Below are 22389 nucleotides of genomic sequence, written 5' to 3'. Positions count from 1 at the left end.
ACTTGCTATAATGTTGACAATCAAACGTTTGCATTGTGAGTAATAAGTTGCAATAAATTATGTTAGGATATTTGTAAATCATTGGCCCCTCTCCAAATTGCTGCCGGCGATGCAGTTATGTCGGTCTAAGAGACTATTTATGACTAGTTGTTTCCATAACCGGCTTTAAAAGCACATCAACGCCTCCAATTTTGTAATTATCAGTCCAGAGTGCGCCGTATCATGAACAAAATTTTAACATTCACCTTACAAAGACTAGAAACGTAGAGGTCGTAGAGTTGGTTAGAAAAGACTGCGAGTCAATGCAAGGGGGAGAGGGGAGGGGCTGTATGGGGTTTAATCGATGGCTGAGAATCGGTCAAAGTTCCGAGCTATCAGCCTACAAATATAACTGAGGCAAGACTAAAATACAATTGATGTACAACGCAGCGAAAGGAAATAATAAAATGTTCCGTCACCATACATTGACTCCGAGCTTTTAGATTGGGAAGACGTGTTAAGCCTCAATGGATTTTAAGGTCGTCTACATGGTGCGCTTGCCTATAATTTGCTCATGATAAATTGGCCTATTTTAGTAGCTTATTGAAATTCTGCCTGCGGGCAATGTCAGTTAACATTGCCAGTTCTGCTCTAAGTTATTACACGCGGGAGCTTACTACATTCTGCATTCTGCTCGGGCAAGTTAAAATACAAATTTTGGTTGTCGTCATTACTTGAAATTCAGCCTGAAAATGATCCTAGTTTATATTCTTGGTGCAGAAATTTCGCTTATTTTGTGAGTGCGTAGTGTCACCGATGGTTTTCTAAGTTCATTGTGGTAGAGGTCTGTTTGAAAATTCCTTAATCTGCCAAGTGTGCTTGAAAATCTTCCCACGTACAGAATTTATCAAAAGCGACTACTAGGTCCCTAGATGCTTGCGTCTGAACTTTACTTTACGGTATACGTTAAGCCTGTTTGCTGGGGATAAAGCATAAAGACTTGAAGTTATAAACTGAAGCTAAGCTGAGACGCACTCAGCAAAATAGTTTCGTGTAACTTTGTCAATCTGTTCGCAATTCGCCTTGTACCAGCCTGAGGTAGTTATTAAAGAAAATCACGGGCGCATTTCATCGTTTGCCATCTTCGTTTACACGCCCGTTGTAATATAGATCTATTTATCGACTTGAAACTGCTATAGGTAAATTAACCCCCCTAGTGAATTTGTGAAGCTGACGTTTCGAATCATTTAGTCGCTTGTCAGGGCAAAGTGGGGGATTGTGGGTTATGATGCGTGTTACATGGTGGAGTAAAGAGTTACCCTTCGGAGGAAGCGTCAGAAGCGTGGCCGCACAAACTGTGTGATTGAATTAGTTTATTCAAAACTAGGCCAATCTATTCGTCTTTCAATTCTTTATTGACGGCGAGAAATAGAGAATATATTAGAATATTGTTATATTTAATAAACCGATCATACCGGCTTTAACTATTTACACATATACAAAGTGCTGTCTTTAACATACGCATCGTGTTGCTTCGATAACCGAGTCTTGATTGAATTTCTCCTGGTCATCAAATGTTTCTAAGAACAATTTTCCTTCTCCCTTGCAAGTTTAAAGGTATATTTCCCGATGACTGATCTTTTTTATAAAGGACAACTTATTTTAAACCAAAAAGGCACGTTTTCGGGCTGTAACATCTCAAATGTCATACCCTGCAAATCTAGGGCATACAGGACTAGGTTATCCCCTTTATACCCTATCCGTACGGAAGTTCCCCCGCCTTCCTCAAGGAATCACAACGCTGATCCTAAGAACCTAGTTATAAAGGACAAACGGTTTGTAAACCCTAGCTTAGTAAAGGAACATTTGAACCGAACACGAACAAGCAGACTACATAACAGTTGAATAAGAGTCCACAGAGCGATTCTTTTGTTTTAGTGAAGTCCTTTCGGTCAGCTCTTGAACTTGCTGTCTTCTTGCCAAAAAGCATAAGATTTAAACATGTCTTGCATTCTAATCCACTTCTGGTTCCTGATAAGGGAAGCTCGTGGGCTCTGGTTCCAGGCAAATCAACAGGCGATGATCCAACATTGGAAACTCCAGCGGATAAGCTTGAACCTGTTAATTAGAAGATCTCTGATTAGTAAACAAAATAAAAAATATATAAATTATATGTTTTTTCTCAATCATTAGATAACAGATTAAAAAAAACATCCTTGTTTTTCCAAGTTAGTCTAAAACAGGTTACACATGTCGGGGGTGAAACAATGACTGTTGTGACTAGACCTGTAAAGTAGCTTTCTGTGAAGCTAAGAGTCAGTCACTTTAATAAAGTCCTACTAAAGAACTGGCTAACCCAGTCCCTTACGGAATAAATGTGTGCAAGTGTAATTGTAGTCTGACAAAGTTTGTTATAGCCAGCTTTATATTCCTAATTAATATACCTGTCATGGTAAACAAGACAGAGGGACGTTCAATATCGAAAGAGATACTCCGTTTTGAAAACCTCAGTCACGCTCACTGATTGTTAGCACAATCAGGCAGGGGTGGGGGGGGGGGGGGCGGGTGTATGGTGTAGGGGTGATGGAGTGGAATAAATAAAACATATGGAGACGGTTTTTGACGCTAAAATAGGGATATATGGTGTATTCTGATGAGTATAACTCAATAGAAATATGTTTCAGTAATTTTAGTCAGTAACCAAAAGCAAAATCAGTCAATCAATAAGCCAATCATTTTTTTAAGACAATTTCTTCTCTCTGTGCCTAAGAGAAATCAAAACAGTTTTCGCTGCTTAAAAATTCCTAAGAAACTTGCTCTACATATTAACCTCATTGGATATAGAGAGAAAAGAGGAGAGTGTTTTTGAGGTGCAAAAAGTCAATGTAATGAAACACCCTGTCATTGTCACCCGGACCATTCCAAATTGTGACACAACAAGCTAAGAAAAATTCCGATATGAAACTTCGCTACCCGCTCATTGACGTCTGCACGTAGGCAAATAATTATGCCTGTGCAATGATATTTTTTCAATCATTTGTGTTTGTCAAACAATCCTTGGATGTGCATATTTTGGTTACCTAGTATCTCTGAAACTGCTTTAAATTTTTTTTCCACAATCTTATCGGACGATTTCAAAATGAAAAGAAAAACAGAAATTTTAAAGCCCCGTCAAGACTCCACACGTATCCGGATATTTCAGAATCCGCAACTTTTTCTTTCCGGCTTCAAAAATTTCCCCGTCCCGGCACGTAGAGAAAATATCCGGATTCGCTGCCGAATTCGCCTGATGCGTGTGAACGGAAGCCGTATCCGGAAAGAAAAAGTTGCGGATTGAAAAATATCGGGATACTGCGTGTGGACGGGGCCTTGAACTTCTGATGCATATAACAGTCACGCTATTGTTGTCTCTGTTGAACCGAGAACATGCACCAATTCATGCCCGCATCAAACAAATACAGTCAACTTTTGTATATCGCCTTCATATATAGCTAAACAAGTTCTATCAAGTCGAAAATGATATTTCTTGCTATTTTCTCGATATTTCGTACTTTGACACTGCACCGTTTATGTAAAGTAGTAGGCATTCAAACTGCTCACGTGTAGTTGGACCCAATGTCATGTTTTCACATGAGAGTTTAGCAATATAATTTATGCTATGTTTTCTGCTTTGCTGGACTGAGAAATTTTTGCTTTGAATACCGTACAGGGTATCAGTATCTGCAGTTTTAATGATTTAATCACAGTATGCCACAAGGGAGTAAAATCTTCATCGAGCTGAGTGTATAAAATATTTTTAATTAAACTAACAAAATCACTTTCTTGGACTAGACCGTTTTAAAAACGTAAACATAGAAAAAGCTGTCATTATATTTTCAGTCAAGCACAGTACGAGAAACTTCTTAACAAGGGAAGACTAAGAGAGAAATAATTTTCCAATTGGAGATAACAGGTACCCTCTGAGCTGAGTCCAATGAACTCGGAGTCCTTTCTTATTTATCGCTTACCTGTGACGATGAATTCATTTGTGTACGAGTCTTTTCCAGGCGAAAGACGAATTTCGTTCTTTTGAAATCCTGTGGCACTAGACCTTCTACTTCCGCGGTCAGGTCCCCTCGCACGTTTCGATCGCGAAAGGGCCATCGTCTCTCTCTTCCGTATACCCGACAAGTATCGATAGGTTTGCTGGTTCACCCTGAAGACGGGCTGCAATAATTTCCAACTGCTGATAGCCATTGGCTCAACGTTTTCGGCTGAACAGCTATCTACCTTGCAACTTCGGGATTTCAAATATCGCTGCCAGGCTGCTAATGCGTACACTAAGGCAGGCTGTCAGTTTTGAGATTTAAATTGTCAGTTCTACCGAATAAATATGAAAATTACCCTCGCTACGATTCGTGACGTCGAGTCACTTGATCCGATATCCGTAAAGGATTAGTTCCAGTCACGTTTTAGACCGCCGATTAATGGATCACGTAGTTTTCTTTTTACACTTCTTTCTCAACGTTTATTTTATAATCTCATATGCTAGCAAACTAACCAAACATGGGACTTACAGTGTCTGAATTACTAAAATACGTTACTTTAGAGCGGGCGCGTGTTTGAGAGGGGACCGGGGCTACACGGGTTGGTGTGTGCGTGATTAGGTTGTTGAACAGACTCACGTTTAACCATTGTTTTTCCTTTCAAAAAGCCACAACAACCATGGAACATAAACGTGACGGCAGAGAATTGTAACAACACGTCGGCATCTCAAAAGAACAGTTGTTTCTTTTTTGTCTGACAATTTGCCTTGGGTTAACATTCAGTGTGCACTGATACAATTGCCGAATTGGCTGGAGTTTGAAAAAGTCGATTCCACTGATCATGAGAGTCGGGAGAACTCATTATTTAGGAGGGGAGCTTTACTTATAGAGGTGACGGTGTTTCTATATACCCAAGCAAGCTATTCTTTGATGACTATGAGGTTTCTCGGCTTCAATTTGAAAGTGTTTAGCTATCGCAAAAAAAAAAAAAAAACGTGACTTGTAACACATAAAAGTTTTAATCTTTACGGCACGCGTAAGGAACATTATCACACGTCCGACCAGTGTTCAGGATTTCGCGCCAATTTTCCGCGCGCCTTTTCACGTTTCTCCAGTTGATTTGTTGTAAAATGCAGTGACCTTGCCAAGTGATGAAAGGCAACAACTATTTCAATGATTGCCCTGGCTCTGATCTTCTCCAGTGGCCCAGTTTATAGTTAAGAGTTGTGAATTTCGGCATGTCCACTTTTTCACCGAGGTGTTGTTGATCAAGTACATTGAATCACCAAAACTGAGCAACTGCTTTCTCCTTCGCAGAGGCCCGTAGCACCTGCGGAGGAGAAAGGAACAGCCGCCAAACAAGTGAAACTGCTAACCGTTAAACTGTGTAGAATGCAAAAAAGATAACTTTGAGGTAGCAAAACATAAAGCAACCGGGCTGAAAAGTACTTAAGCATCCTTGTGGGATATCAACTTTAGTATTCAGCAACCCCCCATAGCATTTGGGGACCTTTGAGCATGGACGAACTGTGCCTGTCAGAGTTAACGTTTCTTATGCCTTCAGCCGCCCCTAACTATTTGCAGTCATTCGACAAAAGTTATTTCTTAGTCGTTTACAATTTTCATCTGCGGACAGGAAAGAAATGGAACTGAAAATGCAAAAAGATCTTTCGGCAGGCATTTCATAAAAGCCTACTTTGTTGCTGAGCAGCAGCAGCAAAGCTCTTTTACGTACATTTCTGATAATCGTTTTCTGAGATCAGCGTATGTCAATTCTTAATGAAAGCAAGAAAGCAAGAAGAGTACGTGACACAGAATTGAGGCACAGCATGTAACGTACGTACAATCGAAGAACAGTGACGTGACACAGGCTAAAACAATGCGTGCACCCTAGTAGCGACCATAACAGATGACCTTAACAACCAACTATTTTCCTTGCTCTTACTTAGATGCCACTGACGTCAAATGATATTCAGCGTTAGTCATATTTTAGTCTACATAATATTTTTCTTATTTTAACATTGATTTAACTTTGTGATATTGTTCAGGGATTATTCATTTGAAGTCTCTTCTCTTTGTCTCTCGACTGCCACTGATCTCTCATACACAAAAGGTCACTATAGCAACTACAAACAATAATATCGTCCGCAGGATATCTAATAAGATCTGCTTGCCCCCTAGTTCTGTTTTCCCGGTGTCAAGTGTGACGGAAATCGAGCTACACTCGAGTACCGTCATAAAAAAATCTCACGCACTGTATTGACAAAAAAATTGCTCAAAATTCTGCACGTAACATTAACAGTACTGACTGACCTACGAAATAATGGCGCTGTGATTGAGAGATAATATAAAACGCAGTAGGGTTGAATAAGTTTAATTGTGGGGGTAACTTGAAAATTTAGAAACAAGACTCTAACTGGTCAACTCTAAGATCAACTCTTAATCGAACTTTTTATCGTTTTTAATTGCCCCCAGTGACCTTTTAAACGTACAATACAACATCTTCACAAAGTCTGTCGAGTAGTTTTAGATTATAAGACACAGGTCACGCCTCACAGATTCTCACAGAAAAAACAGAACATTTAGCGACATTTTCCTATATACGGGGCTTCAAATCTGCTCAAAAATAATGGAAAGACACGAATCACCCTGTAGTTATTAGCACGGACTGTTGATTGTTTGAGTAAGCTTTGACACTACTTTGGGCATAGAAAGGCGGAACTCTCGCTGAATATTTCGACACCTCCCACTGGTTTCCACCGGCCACCCCTGCCACTGAGGTCACGAACCATGCGATATTGGTACAAGTTAAGTCGGTTTGGGGCGTTCTGTATTGCTCAGGACAAGGGACATTCCTCTCTCTGACAAGTTAACTTGTTTCTCATTCTCTGCATTGTATAATGATTTCATACATTGGTTGATTTTACTCGGAATAACATCGCAATACGTGTGATGGAATGTGCTTTAAAACTGCCTCGTCACATTCACTTCTTGTTAAAAAAAATACCTTTTAGAAAATGACACTTAAACGTTTTCCGTTTCATATTAGTTCCTTCTTTTCGTTACGCCAAATGACGTCTCGGAAACAAGTCAAGGTTGAATAATTATCTTTTAAAACACGTTTTACATAATTACATGCCTATAAGCAACATGTACAATAACACTTAATTTTATTATTTGGCTAAAACAGCTGAGGCAGTTGCTGAAAAGTTTGACTGGCAAAGGTGGTAAAAAGCTGAAACAATGGCTCTAAAAAGAACATTTTACTAAGTTTTAGAATGAGTTAAAAATGTACGACACAGTGCGTTAACTTGTTAACATGGATTGTTTCGTTGACGACGTGACGTCGGAGCTATGACGCACATCACTTCCAAATAAGCAGAGTCATTTCACGTGCCAGAATGTGAGCAAGACTATAAAACAAGACGATATCTCCCAGCTGCTCATCAGTTCCCGAGCGCAGTTCACACACAGAAGTCGCAGAAGACAAGTCAAATCTTCAGAAGCCAAAGTATACCAAGCAGCAAACATGAGAGTTTTCAGCAAGGTTAATGTCGTGTTGAGAGTTTGCACACGAAATTATGGATTCACAGCGATTCGACGGGACTATGACCCTGAAGCCGTAGAAAAACTCCGCGGATCTCTAAAGATTGAGCAAACTTTAGCAAGACGAGGAGCAGAGAGGCTTTGGGAGCTGATTAATCGAGGAGAAGACTCTTATGTGAACGCTCTCGGCGCCATGACAGGTACGAGAAAATATTTTATAAAATGAGCAAAACAAGTTGTTAAGAACTGAAAATTTTAGCCTTCCTGTATATTTTTATCTGATTCGTCAGTTGTTGAAAGTTTTGTTCAGCTGTATTTTGAGAGGTAACTATATGACCATTCTATAAGCAAATTAGCTCTTATAAAAATTGCAAAGTCTTGAAATGCGATGATTATTCATTGCTTGAAATCTTTTAGTCTTTATTTCACAGTTCTCAATTGTTATTGAAAAACGAAAGTTCTGACAGAATATGTTCTCGTGAAAATAACTTATTATCATGTAAAAAAAGGCGTCTAAGACAGCCATAACGGAACTTTCTCAAACTGAGAATCCTTCAATGACTTTTTTTAAATCAGTTATGTAACGCAAAAGCATTACGAGTACTGATCAGGTTCTTGCTCGGCTTTTGTAGGCGGTCAAGCAGTTCAGATGGCCAAGGCCGGTTTACAATCCATTTACCTCAGCGGCTGGCAAGTAGCGGCAGACAGTAACATGGCTGGACAGACATACCCTGATCAGAGTTTGTATCCTGCCAACTCAGCTGCTAAACTTGTTGAACGAATCAACAATGCCTTCATTAGAGCGGATCAGATAGCTCACATGGAAGGATCTGATAAACACATTGACTTCTTTTTGCCCATTGTTGCCGATTGCGAGGCTGGATTTGGTGGGCCGCTGAACGCCTTTGAACTCACCAAATCAATGGTAAGAAAATGTATTTTTGTATCCCATTTTGAACATTAAGTTTTATGATAATTTTGACTTTGCATCTATCAAGTTAGAAGACTAACAACCACAATTTCTAGCTTCTATATGACTTGTAAAAACCACTATACCTTAAAGCTTCGCGTTTTTGACCCAGTTCCAACTTTGCCAAAAAAAAAAAAAACTCTTAAATAGTGTGAAACAAGTCACCATATATAGAATTATGTCGAGAAAATCGAGTGGTGGTCTATCTAGTTTCGCCACGTCTCTGATTACTTACAAAGTCTTTTTCAATTTTAGATTTGTGCTGGCGCAGCTGGCGTCCATTTTGAAGATCAACTGGCATCAGAAAAGAAGTGTGGTCACATGGGAGGCAAAGTTCTTCTTCCAACACAACAGTTCATCAAGGTTCTCAACGCTGCTCGTCTGGCTACTGACGTCATGGATGTTCCCACTGTTATCATTGGACGAACAGATGCCGAGTCAGCAGCCCTGGTCACGTCAGATATCGATCCACGTGACCAGCCATTCCTGACTGGTGAAAGAACTCCCGAAGGATTCTATCGCTCAACTGCAGGCTTACAACAAGCCATCGCTCGAGGACTAAGCTATGCTCCATACTGCGACGTGATTTGGTGCGAGACAGGCAAACCTGACTTGGAAGAAGCTCACATGTTTGCTGACGGAATCCATTCTGTGTTCCCAGGCAAACCGCTTGCCTACAACTGCTCTCCTTCCTTCAACTGGAAAGCCAACCTCAGCGATAAAGAGATCGCTGTATTTCAGAAAGAACTCGGTAAAATGGGCTACAAATATCAGTTCATTACCTTGGCTGGTTTCCACTCGCTCAACCACGCCATGTTCAAGCTTGCACGTGACTACAGAGATCACGGTATGTCTGCCTACACCAAGGTACAAGAAGACGAGTTTGCGCAGGCGCAGTTCGGCTTCACGGCACACAAACATCAGAGGGAGGTAGGCACGGGATATTTTGACCAAGTGAGTATGGCGATCAGCGGAGGAACAAGTTCGACAACAGCGTTAGAAGGATCAACAGAACAAGAACAATTCACTGAAAAAAACTCGGACTTGGAAAAGTTTTCCGTTCACCATTAACAACATAACTTACACGTTCGATGAAAGAAAAATCATTGACATCAATTAACCTAAATAACCTAAGTGAATGTACATAAAAAAAGGTTAATCAATACGAAATTTAGCTTGTTTGACAACAAAAATAGATTGAACTAATATAAAAGATTGTAATTAGCGAATATGTACATAGCACAGCGAAAGCGACGCTAAGATGCTTGCAAAAGCTATTTATTTGTTGGTAAAAGATACCTTTTTGAGATAAATAAGAGTGTTTGAAAAATATAAGTAATATATTGAAAAACAAGAGAAAAAATCTCTCATTGATTAAAGACATTTTTGAGTGTGCATTTGTAGAAAGTTCAATATTGATCATGTTGATTAACGCGTCCATGTAATTTAAAAAACCATTGATATGTGTCTGGCGGAAGTATTATTTTATGCGCTAATTTATTTGAAGAAGAGTCTATCAATAAAATGGAAAAATTTGCTTAAATGTTGTTACTTTTTAGTCTGGTATGTTTAACACGCTTAAGGTACTTACGGAATATGCGATATCCCAGCACTTTTCTCTGAGGGTTTCACTCTAGGATGTCCTGTTCTCCTCCCTCGCCGGGGGGCAGACTTCCACATAAAAGGAACGGGGGTGCTCGTAGGAAAGTTTGAAAAAAGCTGAGAGATACCAAGGTCCTGTTTCGTGGGCGTGGCTTTTCACCCCTTAGAAGTACCAACAACACATTATCTCCTGTCATATTTTTTTCGGCTCGATACCTTAAAAGGTACCGTGAAAGCTTCCACTGTGGTCCTTTCGAGGCTGAACATACTAAGCAGTACCAAATCTGCTTTTTAACCCCTAAAAGGTACGACGCTTACCCCCATCCTTTTTAAATGGGAGCGGTGTTCCCCTTCCCCCCGCGCTCCCTCCAGAAAAAAAGCAACATTTCTAAACTCCAATTCGATCTGGAGACATTCGAAATAAAAAAACCTCTCCATAGATTGCCGCCTGCTGATTCACATTTAATTTTATTCATTTATTAAAGTCGTTTCTATTCCACATACTCTCGCAATTCAGCTCGACTGTCTGACGAACGCATGTCGCTATTTCAGTTCACTGAAAAGAAAATGCAACCTCATTGCTTCCACCTTCGTTCCAATTGACCAGCGTTTGGGGCGCTCTTTTAGTCAAGCTTACACACTGTCTTGCACAGTAAGGAACAAAGACTCGAGCTATGGATTGTAGAGAAATAAACAGCGTTATAGAAGAGACATCATCAATTTTCTCATGTTTCATTAACAAGTTGAATCAAACTGCATTGTCATCGAAGCTAAAGGAAATGTCTTAAAGTAAATTAACTCTTCAAGTTATTCCGTTTTGTATTAGTTCCTTCTTTTCGTTACGCCAAATAACATTTCATAAATTGGTCAGTTAACGCATCCAATTAACGTAATTGCCTGCCTAAAGCAAGAGAAAACGTCAGTTTAGTGCGCTAAAACAATAAGCTGTCGAGTTCAAACAAGCTCTTTCCAAAAATTTGACTCCTAAGGGGCAAGGAAATTCGAGACGAGTACCGCTTTCCAAGTTTTACGATTAGTCGAAAAATGTACGAAAAAATTCATAAACTTAACAAAGAGTTGTTTCCTTGATAACGTGACGTCAGAGCCATCGCCCACGCATTTCCAAATAAGCGGAGTCATCGCCACGTCAAGTATAAAGCAAGACAGTATTTTCCAGTTGCTTTTCGGCTGCCGAGCGCAGTTCACATAGTTAGTAGACAGGTCTAATCTTTAAAGCCAAGGAACACCACGCCGCAGACATGAGAGTTTTCAGCAAGGTCAATGTCGTGTTGAGAGTTTGCACCCGTAATTATGGATTCACAGCGATTCGACGGGACTATGGCCCTGATGCCGTAGAAAAACTTCGCGGATCTCTAAAGATTGAGCAAACTTTAGCAAGACGAGGAGCAGAGAGGCTTTGGGACCTGATTAATCGAGGGGAAGACTCTTATGTGAATGCTCTCGGCGCCATGACTGGTACGAGAAAAGTTAATCAGTTTGAAAGCAATACATGTACTTAAGAAACAACAACATGCTTTATTTAAACCTTCCCTGAATTTTTCATCCGCAAACATTTTAGCAGGCTGCTTCGTTGTCATTGAGTGTTTTCTTTTGTTCTATTTTGAAAAGTAAGAGATAACCAACTAAACCGGAACAATCTACATCAGCTCTTACAAAATTTTCAAAGTTGCAAAATCAGAATATCATTTAAGCATGAAATCTTTCTCATTTCTCAATATATTGGTGTTGCGGGAAAATAGGTTCATAATATCTTCCCAAGGAAATAACTAGTTATCGAATGAAAACAGTCGTCTAAGAAGGCTAGAACAGAATTTTCTCAAAAAATTCTGTAATAATTTTTTTTAATCAATGATCAAGTCTCTCAAGTACTTTCAGTTTAATGTAAAACCATGACGAGTCATGAAGTTCTTGCCCTTTTATAGGCGGTCAAGCAGTTCAGATGGCCAAGGCCGGTTTACAATCCATTTACCTGAGTGGCTGGCAAGTAGCGGCAGACAGCAACATGGCTGGACAGACATACCCTGATCAGAGTTTGTATCCTGCCAACTCAGCCGCTAACCTTGTTGAACGAATCAACAACGCCTTCATTAGAGCCGATCAGATAGCTCACATGGAAGGATCTGATAAACACATTGATTTCTTTTTGCCCATTGTTGCTGATTGCGAAGCTGGATTTGGTGGGCCGCTGAACGCCTTTGAACTCACCAAATCAATGGTGAGAAAATGTACTTTTATATTTCATTATTATGACGCACTAGAGGAGAGAAAAATACTTGTTTAAAATATATAAAACATGCTCTGAAGATATAAATCTTATAATCAGAAATATTGTTTTCCTGCTCTGAAATAATTTACTATATTCAGAGCGCAATAAAAATCTTTTTGAAAAGTGAAAGATTTCGTTCGGCTCAACCAAACTTCATCAGCCACAATAAAAATGTGAATATTTAGTGCTTCAGTTCCAAATTAACGCAACATCTTATCGATAGGTAGTACTTTTTTACATGTGTAAGAACTGGTATTTGTTGACCTTGTTCTATATATACATTTTGAGACAAATTTAAAACCTGTTTTCAATATTCGTCTCGCTCCATCACAGATGGATCAAGGAGATCTGCCTCAGTGTCCGTCGGGATTGCCACCTTCGTTCGCCATATCAGTAAAGCCAGCCTTCTGTGATACAGTAATTTGACGGGAAAAGTTTTCGTTAGGGTCCTGGACGTTATTGCTGTTATCGACTTTCAGGAATCAAATCAATGACAAATCGATCCAAAATTGTCAAAACGCCGGTGACCTCTACACCCAAAATGTTAAGCGATATAAATATTGAGAGAAAAGGTTTTTCATAAAGCAAGTCCTACTTGTGTAGCTAGGCGAATATTTGAGAAAAATTCAGTTTTAATCATTTATCTCAAGGTGTATATATAGAAATAGCACGGCTTCGTACACATTTTAAGAAGTATTATATAATTAAAAGATGTTGTGTTTATTTGGAAAGAAGTTTTATATCTCTTTTTAGAGCAAGTTTTCTATATTTAGAACAAAAAGTATATATTTTAATGAAGCATTTTTGTCCCGTTTGGTGCGTCATACATTTTGAACACTCAAATTACGACAATTTAACCTTGGATCCGTCGAGTTAGATGGCTAACAGCCCCCCAAAACATGTAAAAGGTCAAGAAAATCGAGTGTACTGTTTACTACATAATTCTTATCTACCTAGTTTAACTTTGATAAGGGGGGTGGGGGGTGGGGAGGGGGACTCGCATATAAAAAGGACAGGGGTGCTCGTCGTACCTTTTAGGGGTAAGGTAAGGCGGTTTTGGTCCCTCTAAGGGTGTTCAGCCTCAAAAGGTCCACAGCTGGAGCCTTCACTGCACCTTTCAGGGTATTAAGACCAAAAAAATATGACAGGAGATATTTGATAATTAACTTTACTAGTAGAATTGAAGCAATCGTCTTTATTGCTATTAAAAATTATGATTCAGTTAATGTGTTGTTTTACAATTGGTACCTCGTAGGTTTGAAAAATATTTCAAGCCATGATGGCCACACAAGAGGGGGTACCTCATAGGGGTTCTTTTTAAAATTTTCGACGAACATCACCGTCGTTTTTATAGGGGAGTCCCCCCGGTTTTTGATAGCCTTTGTACATTAGCTTATATTTTGCCAGGTCTCTGGTTACTCACAAAGTCTTTTTCAATTTTAGATTTGTGCTGGCGCAGCTGGCGTCCATTTTGAAGATCAACTGGCATCAGAAAAGAAGTGTGGTCACATGGGAGGCAAAGTTCTTCTTCCAACACAACAGTTCATCAAGGTCCTCAACGCTGCTCGTCTAGCTACTGACGTCATGGATGTTCCCACTGTTATCATTGGACGAACAGATGCCGAGTCAGCAGCCCTGGTCACGTCAGATATTGATCCACGTGACCAGCCGTTCCTGACCGGTGAAAGAACTCCCGAAGGATTCTATCGCTCAACTGCAGGTTCACAACAAGCCATCGCTCGAGGACTAAGCTATGCTCCATACTGCGACGTGATTTGGTGCGAGACAGGCAAACCTGACTTGGAAGAAGCTCACATGTTTGCTGACGGAATCCATTCTATGTTTCCAGGCAAACCGCTTGCCTACAACTGCTCGCCTTCCTTTAACTGGAAAGCCAACCTCAGCGATAAAGAGATCGCTGTGTTTCAGAAAGAACTCGGTAAAATGGGCTACAAATATCAGTTCATTACCTTGGCTGGTTTCCACTCGCTCAACCACGCCATGTTTAAGCTTGCACGTGACTACAGAGATCATGGTATGTCTGCCTACACCAAGGTACAAGAAGACGAGTTTGTGCAGGCGCAGTTCGGCTTCACGGCACACAAACATCAGAGGGAGGTAGGCACGGGATATTTTGACCAAGTGAGTATGGCGATCAGTGGAGGAACAAGTTCGACAACAGCATTAGAAGGATCAACTGAGCAAGAACAATTCACTGAAAACAACTCAGACTCGGAAACGTTTTCCGTTCATTAAAAAACCTTAATCAATCAGAAATTGAATTTGTTTGTAAATGACGTTTGTAATTAGTCAATGTAATAACAAAGTGAAACGACACTAAGAAGTTTGAAAAGCTATTTAATTGTCAAGAACAAAAACAATTTGAAGTTGATAAGAGTGTTTGAAAAATACTTCATTTAATATATTGAAAATGTATTCAGAAGAGTGCATTTTTCAGTGAGCAAAGTTCATTATGCTGACCAGACTAACTACTCTCCGTTGTACAGTGTACGTATTTAAAGAACAATTTGAAATTATTTTAGTAAACTAAAGAAAAAAATTCCTTTGAATGACACCGGTGTTCTCAATAGCACTTTAATGCCAAGCGAGCAGGCGACTGTAAACCTACAATTCAGTGTCTAATTGGCAACGTATGAGGGTCGTACAAGGGGGGTCCCTGGCACGGTTCACGAACGGAGAAAATGGAGGATCACGGATCACGGATATGAAAAATTTTGTTTTCCCGAATCACGAAAATAAGCTAGTAAGATATTCTTTTTAATAACCTGTACTTATACACTAGAAAGAGTGTTTGAAGAAAGCAAAATCGTCAAGGCTCCATATTGCAAATTGCATTGCTAAGTCACTCTCGACAGACGGCTCTAACCATTCGGAGGACTCGGGTCTCAAAATCACGTAGAATAGAGTGGTGAAATCATGAATATCGGTTAATAATTCAAGTTCTTCACGGGGCACGGATAACATTCAGGTCGCGGATTACGAAGAATAATTTCCTAAATTCACGTTTCACGGAAAATCAGCTAATCACGCATCACGAGAATATCCCTGTACGACCCTCAACAATGCATTCACTGACAATAGGTGAAGCCTAGCTATATCATTAATTGTCATCAATTGCTAACAATTTCATTCGTTTGGAATGCTAGCCACCCATAAGGCTAAGGTAAAACCTTTAGAGAGCTTTATCCGCAGGGACTAAATTAAGTTTACAACGGATCGATGATCAAGCGTAAAAACGGAGTAAAATAATGAATACATCCTGGAGATTGTACGTGGATCGAATTATAATTAAACACTATAACACCGAAAATCAATTTAGTATTGATTTTTTTTGCCTCGTCCTCACGTCTACTTCAAATCAAAAAGGCTTAGTATCTGCAGTGCCGTTCGAAAGAACCAGCAAATCTCTAAACCAAACCTGCTTCCAATAAGCACTGAACTGAGTGAATCACTGAATTCCATGATGTTCACGACAGATTGAAATCAAAATTTTACTACATGGATTTATTTCTGATCATGTGACTTTTTAACAAAATTCACTATTTTGGTAGGGGCTATCGGCCAAAGTCGAGGTTGATCAATTTGGGAATTTTCACCATCTCTCTTATTTCTCACAGTAATGTTACTCCTAAATGACAGGACAGTGTACATGCTTTACTCCATGAAATGCGTTTCCCCTGGTTATCGATCGAGCGTTCATCTTTCCATACATTTGTCGAATACGTTAAGAGAATTTAACTATCATCGTTTGTTTCTCTAGATCGTCCGATTTCAGGATCTATAGAAGTCATAGAATGTTAGGGTTTTGAACATTACACTGGGAACTTCCTGTAATTTCAATCCGTAGCCGCTCAATGCAGTTTTCGCAGTTTCAGTGTACCCACCGTGCGAGTAGCGCTGCAGTCTCTCTAAATTATATAGAGTTCTCTTGTGATTTTTGTGGTTTCAGTTCGTAATACTCTCCCGCGCGCTGTTTCAGTAGTCTCTAGTTGATTTAATTTTTTCCCGTAGCGTGATAATTTAAAAACTGCCAATTCTTGTAGTTTCTGTTAGTAGTTTCCGACGTTCCTATAGTTCTTATGTGTTCCTGTTAATGTCGTTCCCTCATATGTTCTGCAGATTGCATAGTTTATGAAGTCAGTCGTTTAGTTCTTATAGTTTCTGTTCTAATTTTCATCCGTTGTTTATTTTTCAGTATAAATTGCTGAGTACGCTGTAGTAAAATGACCTTGTAATGCAAATAACTTGTCGCATGTCCTGGATGAATGTTTTTCCGTCCGGTCAGGCTCGTCACGTAGACTGGTTGATCAAACCAGGAGACCACGACCATGGCGGTCTCTTGGTCAAACCACCCACTTCCGTTAGGCGGTCGTGCCGAAAGATTCTTTACAAAATCAATTGTTATTGCATCTTTTTTTTATTTAGAATCTATAGATATGCTTTTAAACATTGCAAATACGTGTTCTCGATTTTAGATGCCTCTGGCGAAAATTGCAAATTGAACCTAAGTTATTCCTGCTGCTTTTACGTAGTTTGACGTCATTAATTGAAGAATATATGATCACTTGTCACTACAGGGAACACTCACTTTTCGAAGTTCGGCAAACAGTATAGCTTTATCGAACGCCTTAATTCACGGTGTCAACAGGGTATGCTGGGTTTGAAGACATTTCAGCCACTTAAAGTAGTGTTGAGAGTTTGTACCAAGCGAAACTATGGATTCATGGCTATTCGAAGGGACTATGGTCCCGAAGACGTGGAAAAACTTCGCGGATCTCTAAAGATTGAGCAAACGTTAGCGAGACGAGGAGCAGGGAGGTTTTGGGAGCTGATTAATCAAGAAGAAGGCTCTTACGTGAACGCGCTGGGTGCCATGACAGGTACGAGAAAAAGTAACATTGGAAAGAAGTTCAGATAATTTTTCGTATCATTTGACCAGGCGTATAAGTTAAATATAACTGCGTCAAATATAACCGCTTTGTTATTTTTATTAACATTAACAATTAAGGCGGCTCGTGAAAAGAAGAATATGTTTAACAGTGCGGCTATCAGTCCTCCGCTTGGGGATAAACTACGATATTGAGCTATAAGTAAATAGCTTTTTGTGACATAGAAATAATCCAGGCCAATCTCGAAAACTGAAACAAACTATGGTAAAGTAGGCAACAAGTTTGGTTGTTGACTCAAGAAGTTGCTGGGTAAGTAACAAAACTAAACCGGCAATGACGTTTGTTTTTAAAAGAATGTCGCGACATGAATAAACGCATGCATGATTCCGCCAGCAACACATACGAAAATTTCGTTGTCAAATTAAATGATAATTAACAACTGGATCATTAATGTATAAAACAAGAATAAATAACATGAAAGCATGCGACAGTGTACCTATAAAGGCTGCATAAAGTAAGCAGATAACATTCCTTTCCAACAAACAAACAAGCAGATCTATGCATGTTTACTTCTGTAGGCAGTCAAGCAGTTCAGATGGCCAAGGCCGGTTTACAATCCATTTACCTCAGCGGCTGGCAAGTAGCGGCAGACAGTAACATGGCTGGGCAGACATACCCTGATCAGAGTTTGTATCCTGCCAACTCAGCCGCTAAACTTGTTGAACGAATCAACAACGCCTTCATTAGAGCGGATCAGATAGCTCACATGGAAGGATCTGATAAACACATTGACTTCTTTTTGCCCATTGTTGCCGATTGCGAGGTTGGATTTGGTGGGCCGCTGAACGCCTTTGAACTCACCAAATCAATGGTAAGAAAATGTATTTTTGTATCCCATTTTGAACATTAAGTTTTATGATAATTTTGACTTTGCATCTATCAAGTTAGAAGACTAACAACCACAATTTCTAGATTCTATATAACTTGTAAAAACCACTATACCTTAAAGCTTCGCGTTTTTGACCCGGTTCCAACTTTGCCACAAAAAAAAACTCTTAAATAGTGTGAAACAAGTCACCATATATAGAATTATGAAAAAGTCGAGAAAATCGAGCGGTGGTCTATCTTGTTTCGCCACGTCTCTGATTACTTACAAAGTCTTTTTCAATTTTAGATTTGTGCTGGCGCAGCTGGCGTCCATTTTGAAGATCAACTGGCATCAGAAAAGAAGTGTGGTCACATGGGAGGCAAAGTTCTTCTTCCAACACAACAGTTCATCAAGGTCCTCAACGCTGCTCGTCTAGCTACTGACGTCATGGATGTTCCCACTGTTATCATTGGACGAACAGATGCCGAGTCAGCAGCCCTGGTCACGTCAGATATTGATCCACGTGACCAGCCATTCCTGACCGGTGAAAGAACTCCCGAAGGATTCTATCGCTCAACTGCAGGTTTACAACAAGCCATCGCTCGAGGACTAAGCTATGCTCCATACTGCGACGTGATTTGGTGCGAGACAGGCAAACCTGACTTGGAAGAAGCTCACATGTTTGCTGACGGAATCCATTCTATGTTTCCAGGCAAACCGCTTGCCTACAACTGCTCGCCTTCCTTTAACTGGAAAGCCAACCTCAGCGATAAAGAGATCGCTGTGTTTCAGAAAGAACTCGGTAAAATGGGCTACAAATATCAGTTCATTACCTTGGCTGGTTTCCACTCGCTCAATCACGCCATGTTCAAGCTTGCACGTGACTACAGAGATCACGGTATGTCTGCCTACACCAAGGTACAAGAAGACGAGTTTGCGCAGGCGCAGTTCGGCTTTACGGCACACAAACATCAGAGGGAGGTAGGCACGGGATATTTTGACCAAGTGAGTATGGCGATCAGTGGAGGAACAAGTTCGACAACAGCGTTAGAAGGATCAACTGAGCAAGAACAATTCACTGAAAACAACTCAGACTCGGAAAAGTTCTCTGCAAGTTAATCATTTTAATTGCAAATTTAGAGAAAAGCACTAGATTCAAATCTCAATCATTATACATATATGTTTATTCAAATTCACGAATACAAAATTAAAAATGTACATAAAGGGAGTTTCAGGGGCTAATCCTATTAATAGTTAGGACAGTTGGCGGATCAGTTTGAGTGTGCCAGGGTTGTTAGGTTTGAAGTTTTCGATGATTCCGAGATATGTCATCGAAAAATGTGAAACCTGTTCAAGAATATCTTGCAGGAAGAGTACAAAGCGGTGGTTTGCTCGGTAGATTTGACATGTTCCGCGAATCAAGTTCGGTGAAGAACTTGATCAGTTCAAGGAATTTTACATGTGCTGTTCAGGATGTGCATGCAGGCCTGCTATTAAAAGAAAAATGTAATTTGAACCGCTAGGTTTGCACCCTCAGGTGGTGACATTAAAGTCAATGGAAGTGGATGTTTTAGGACTGATCATTCTTCTGTCTCGTCACGCAGAAAAGCCTGCGTGACGACTAAAAACGTCACGACTACCGTAAGAGGACGACCTTGGCTTTCAACGTGTCTCGTGGAGGTTGAAGAGAGTAGCAGCCTTGTTTTGCGATTCTTAATCTTAAATCTTTTTGTTTTGTTTTCAAGCTTTAAGGTTTTTAGCTTTTGAGAACCCGGTGCTGCGTTTCAAAGCTTTTATTCTAACAAGGATGTCTTGTAACGTCAGAATGTGGAATAAAACACGTTTCATTTCTGGAAGAGCCATTGCCTTTTACAAATTCGAGTAAAACCAGAAATAAAATGATTTCCGTTGTGAAAAACCGTGACAGAAAGATAAACTTTCGAAACAATGCTAAGCATAATAATGTTTCCGCAAACTAAGTAAAACTTGAAAGTAAACGTGTTTCAAATCACATCACTAATTTAAAACACGAGATGAGAGGATGAACGGCTATGGAGAGGTAGACACGCATTATCAGGAATGTACTTGATGCCATCAGCTTCACAGTCAGTGTGTCCTCTGAAACGTAACTACTTTTAATTATCCGCCATCTTGTTGAACCATGAGAACGAGGTTGGTCTTTACCTTGTTCCCGTTACACTTGGTCTTGAACAATAAGGTTCTGCGGGGAAGACTAGAAGTTAACACAAATCCTATGTGTTTTTTTTTTTTTTTTTTTAAAAACCGAATTTTGAACAGTATATTACCACATGTTTTTTCAAGTGCTAACCAGTTTTCATTGTCTACTCATTTTCATTCTGTCTTTTCATTTCTTTAAACATCAAAACTGTGCTGACATTGCAATCGATATCAGCCGTATCACTTGACTCTGAAGATGACTTCCGCTCAGGTTGTCGAAACGTCAATCACCACCAACAGTTCTTTTCAGAACTACACTCACCCGGACGATCACACTATACGAACTACTGATACTCCTGGGTTCAAACCATTTACAACATACTATATCCGGTTCATCGCGAACATTCTTATTACCCTCAGCTTGTCAAGAAATTACCCCTACATTAAAAGGCGTGTTATTGGCGTGCAAGTGCACATTTTCGCTGTAGGCCGCCATCTTGGATTTAGTAGCTGTGGAGGCTTGGGGCGAGGGAAAATGTGCCGAGAGAGTAACCCGTCCAATTACAATCCAAGAAAGTGGCATCAAAAACCTGGTTTATCTAGATCCGTTCCAGAATAGCGCCTGCACTGCACGCTAAACCCATATCAAAGAACTAGGGCCCGTTTCTCGAAAGCCCAGGAAACTTTTCGGGCCCGTAAAGCCATAGCAAAATCTCGAACCTTACGATTACAGAGCTGCTTTATTCACATATTCTTAATATGAAGAGAAGTTCCCTTCATACAAGAAGTTTCAGGCGTATACACCTCTCCGTTTTTGAGTTATTTTTTTGTAAAAAAAAATACCTCTTAGTCGGCGCGTCGGGTATGTTATGGACGGGTCAATGGGTGAGTGAGTGAGTGAGTGAGTGAGTGAGAGATGTATGTATGTCACACCAATCAGATTGGATCTACTATGAACAGCCAATCAAATTTCTTGTTGTAAAGGTAAATGGTACGTGAGAAACACAAGGTATGTATAAACACAAGGACTTTGGTAATTGAAAAATAAAGACTGACGTGTATGTTGCCGGTTTGTGATTTTTAGTCCGGTTTGGAGGGGAGTGTGACAGTTACATATGTACATTGGATTGTTTTAGAGTGCATAATGTTCAGTGTAATGGTGGCTAGTTATGAACGAGATGAGTCTTGAGTTTTGAAGCAGTTCATGAGTAGTAGGCAAATGGCACGAGATATTTTTATTTTTAATTACAAAGGGTAACTTGATACTTTTGTTTTTCACAAGGAGTTAATTCAATTAGAGGTCACGAATCGTCGGTTCTAGTTCTTAGGACATGTTTTAGAGGAGACGAGACTATTTAGATTTAAAGCAGTTCTAACGTTTACAATAGTAAGTGCAGGTAACGATTGTTTTGTTCTTATTGCATGCAAATATAACGAGATATTTTTATTTTTTAGTTACAATGGGTAATTTGACACTCTTGTTGTTCCCAAGGTAGTAAATTCAATTAGAGCTGACGAATCGTCACCACTTGTTCCCACGAGATGTTTGCTATTTTTAGTTACAAATGGTAACTCGACACTTTTGTTTTTCATATGGGAGTAAATTCAATTAGAGCTTACAAGCTATCGGCTATTGTTCCCAGGATATTAAACAAAAAAGAAGCTTTCATTTCTAGAGTGTTTTTACGTCTCTGCAGTAGCAGTTTAATATTTTTATTTGATGGGCATTTTATCACATTCTTTTCAGTCCGATATTTTTAAAGGTAAAAAGTATGAAAACTGTTCAAATGTTCTTTGAAGACTGTGTGGCACCAAGTTAAAGTGCAATTTAATTAAATCAGACTTTCAACGTGTCAGAGAGGTTTTTTCTCTTTCTTTCAATTTTCGGTGAAGTAGTGTTGTTGCGTTGTGTTGTGTAAAAAGGGTAAACTTACGACTCGTATAAAATGCGAAAAGTTCTCTTAACTTGAGTATTTTTGAGCAAAAATTCCTCTTGGGGGCTGGAAGGGCTCCCGAGGGGGTAC

General features: G+C 39.7%; 4 protein-coding genes across 4 annotated transcripts; 3 read left to right on the top strand and 1 right to left on the bottom strand.

The window, feature by feature from the left end:
- Window positions 1-1375: 1375 nt before the first annotated feature.
- Window positions 1376-4314, bottom strand: LOC110052063 (uncharacterized). The gene is made up of 2 exons (XM_020758189.2): window positions 3987-4314; window positions 1376-2097 (listed from the first exon to the last, which is right to left on the bottom strand). The coding sequence occupies exons 1-2, from the start codon at window positions 4213-4215 to the stop codon at window positions 1826-1828; spliced, it is 501 nt and encodes a 166-aa protein (XP_020613848.1). The 5' UTR covers window positions 4216-4314; the 3' UTR covers window positions 1376-1825.
- A 3131-nt stretch (window positions 4315-7445) lies between these two features.
- Window positions 7446-10063, top strand: LOC110051965 (uncharacterized). The gene is made up of 3 exons (XM_020758080.2): window positions 7446-7750; window positions 8183-8475; window positions 8776-10063. Exons 1-3 carry the CDS (start codon window positions 7534-7536, stop codon window positions 9589-9591), a joined length of 1326 nt encoding a protein of 441 aa, XP_020613739.1. The 5' UTR covers window positions 7446-7533; the 3' UTR covers window positions 9592-10063.
- Window positions 10064-11273: 1210 nt separating this feature from the next.
- LOC110051964 (uncharacterized) lies at window positions 11274-15740 on the top strand. Its single transcript, XM_020758078.2, has 3 exons — window positions 11274-11598; window positions 12066-12358; window positions 13853-15740. The coding sequence occupies exons 1-3, from the start codon at window positions 11382-11384 to the stop codon at window positions 14663-14665; spliced, it is 1323 nt and encodes a 440-aa protein (XP_020613737.2). The 5' UTR covers window positions 11274-11381; the 3' UTR covers window positions 14666-15740.
- A 1275-nt stretch (window positions 15741-17015) lies between these two features.
- On the top strand, window positions 17016-20043 carry LOC110051966 (uncharacterized). Its single transcript, XM_089279605.1, has 3 exons — window positions 17016-17310; window positions 17898-18190; window positions 18494-20043. The coding sequence occupies exons 1-3, from the start codon at window positions 17082-17084 to the stop codon at window positions 19304-19306; spliced, it is 1335 nt and encodes a 444-aa protein (XP_089135731.1). The 5' UTR covers window positions 17016-17081; the 3' UTR covers window positions 19307-20043.
- Window positions 20044-22389: the final 2346 nt, after the last annotated feature.

The sequence above is a fragment of the Orbicella faveolata genome, unplaced genomic scaffold (genome assembly GCF_042242905.1).
Source record: "Orbicella faveolata isolate gen_17 unplaced genomic scaffold, um_ofav_v1 contig_47, whole genome shotgun sequence".
In the NCBI taxonomy this organism is placed as follows: domain Eukaryota; kingdom Metazoa; phylum Cnidaria; class Anthozoa; order Scleractinia; family Merulinidae; genus Orbicella; species Orbicella faveolata.
This window is presented reverse-complemented; position numbering and strand designations above follow the sequence as displayed.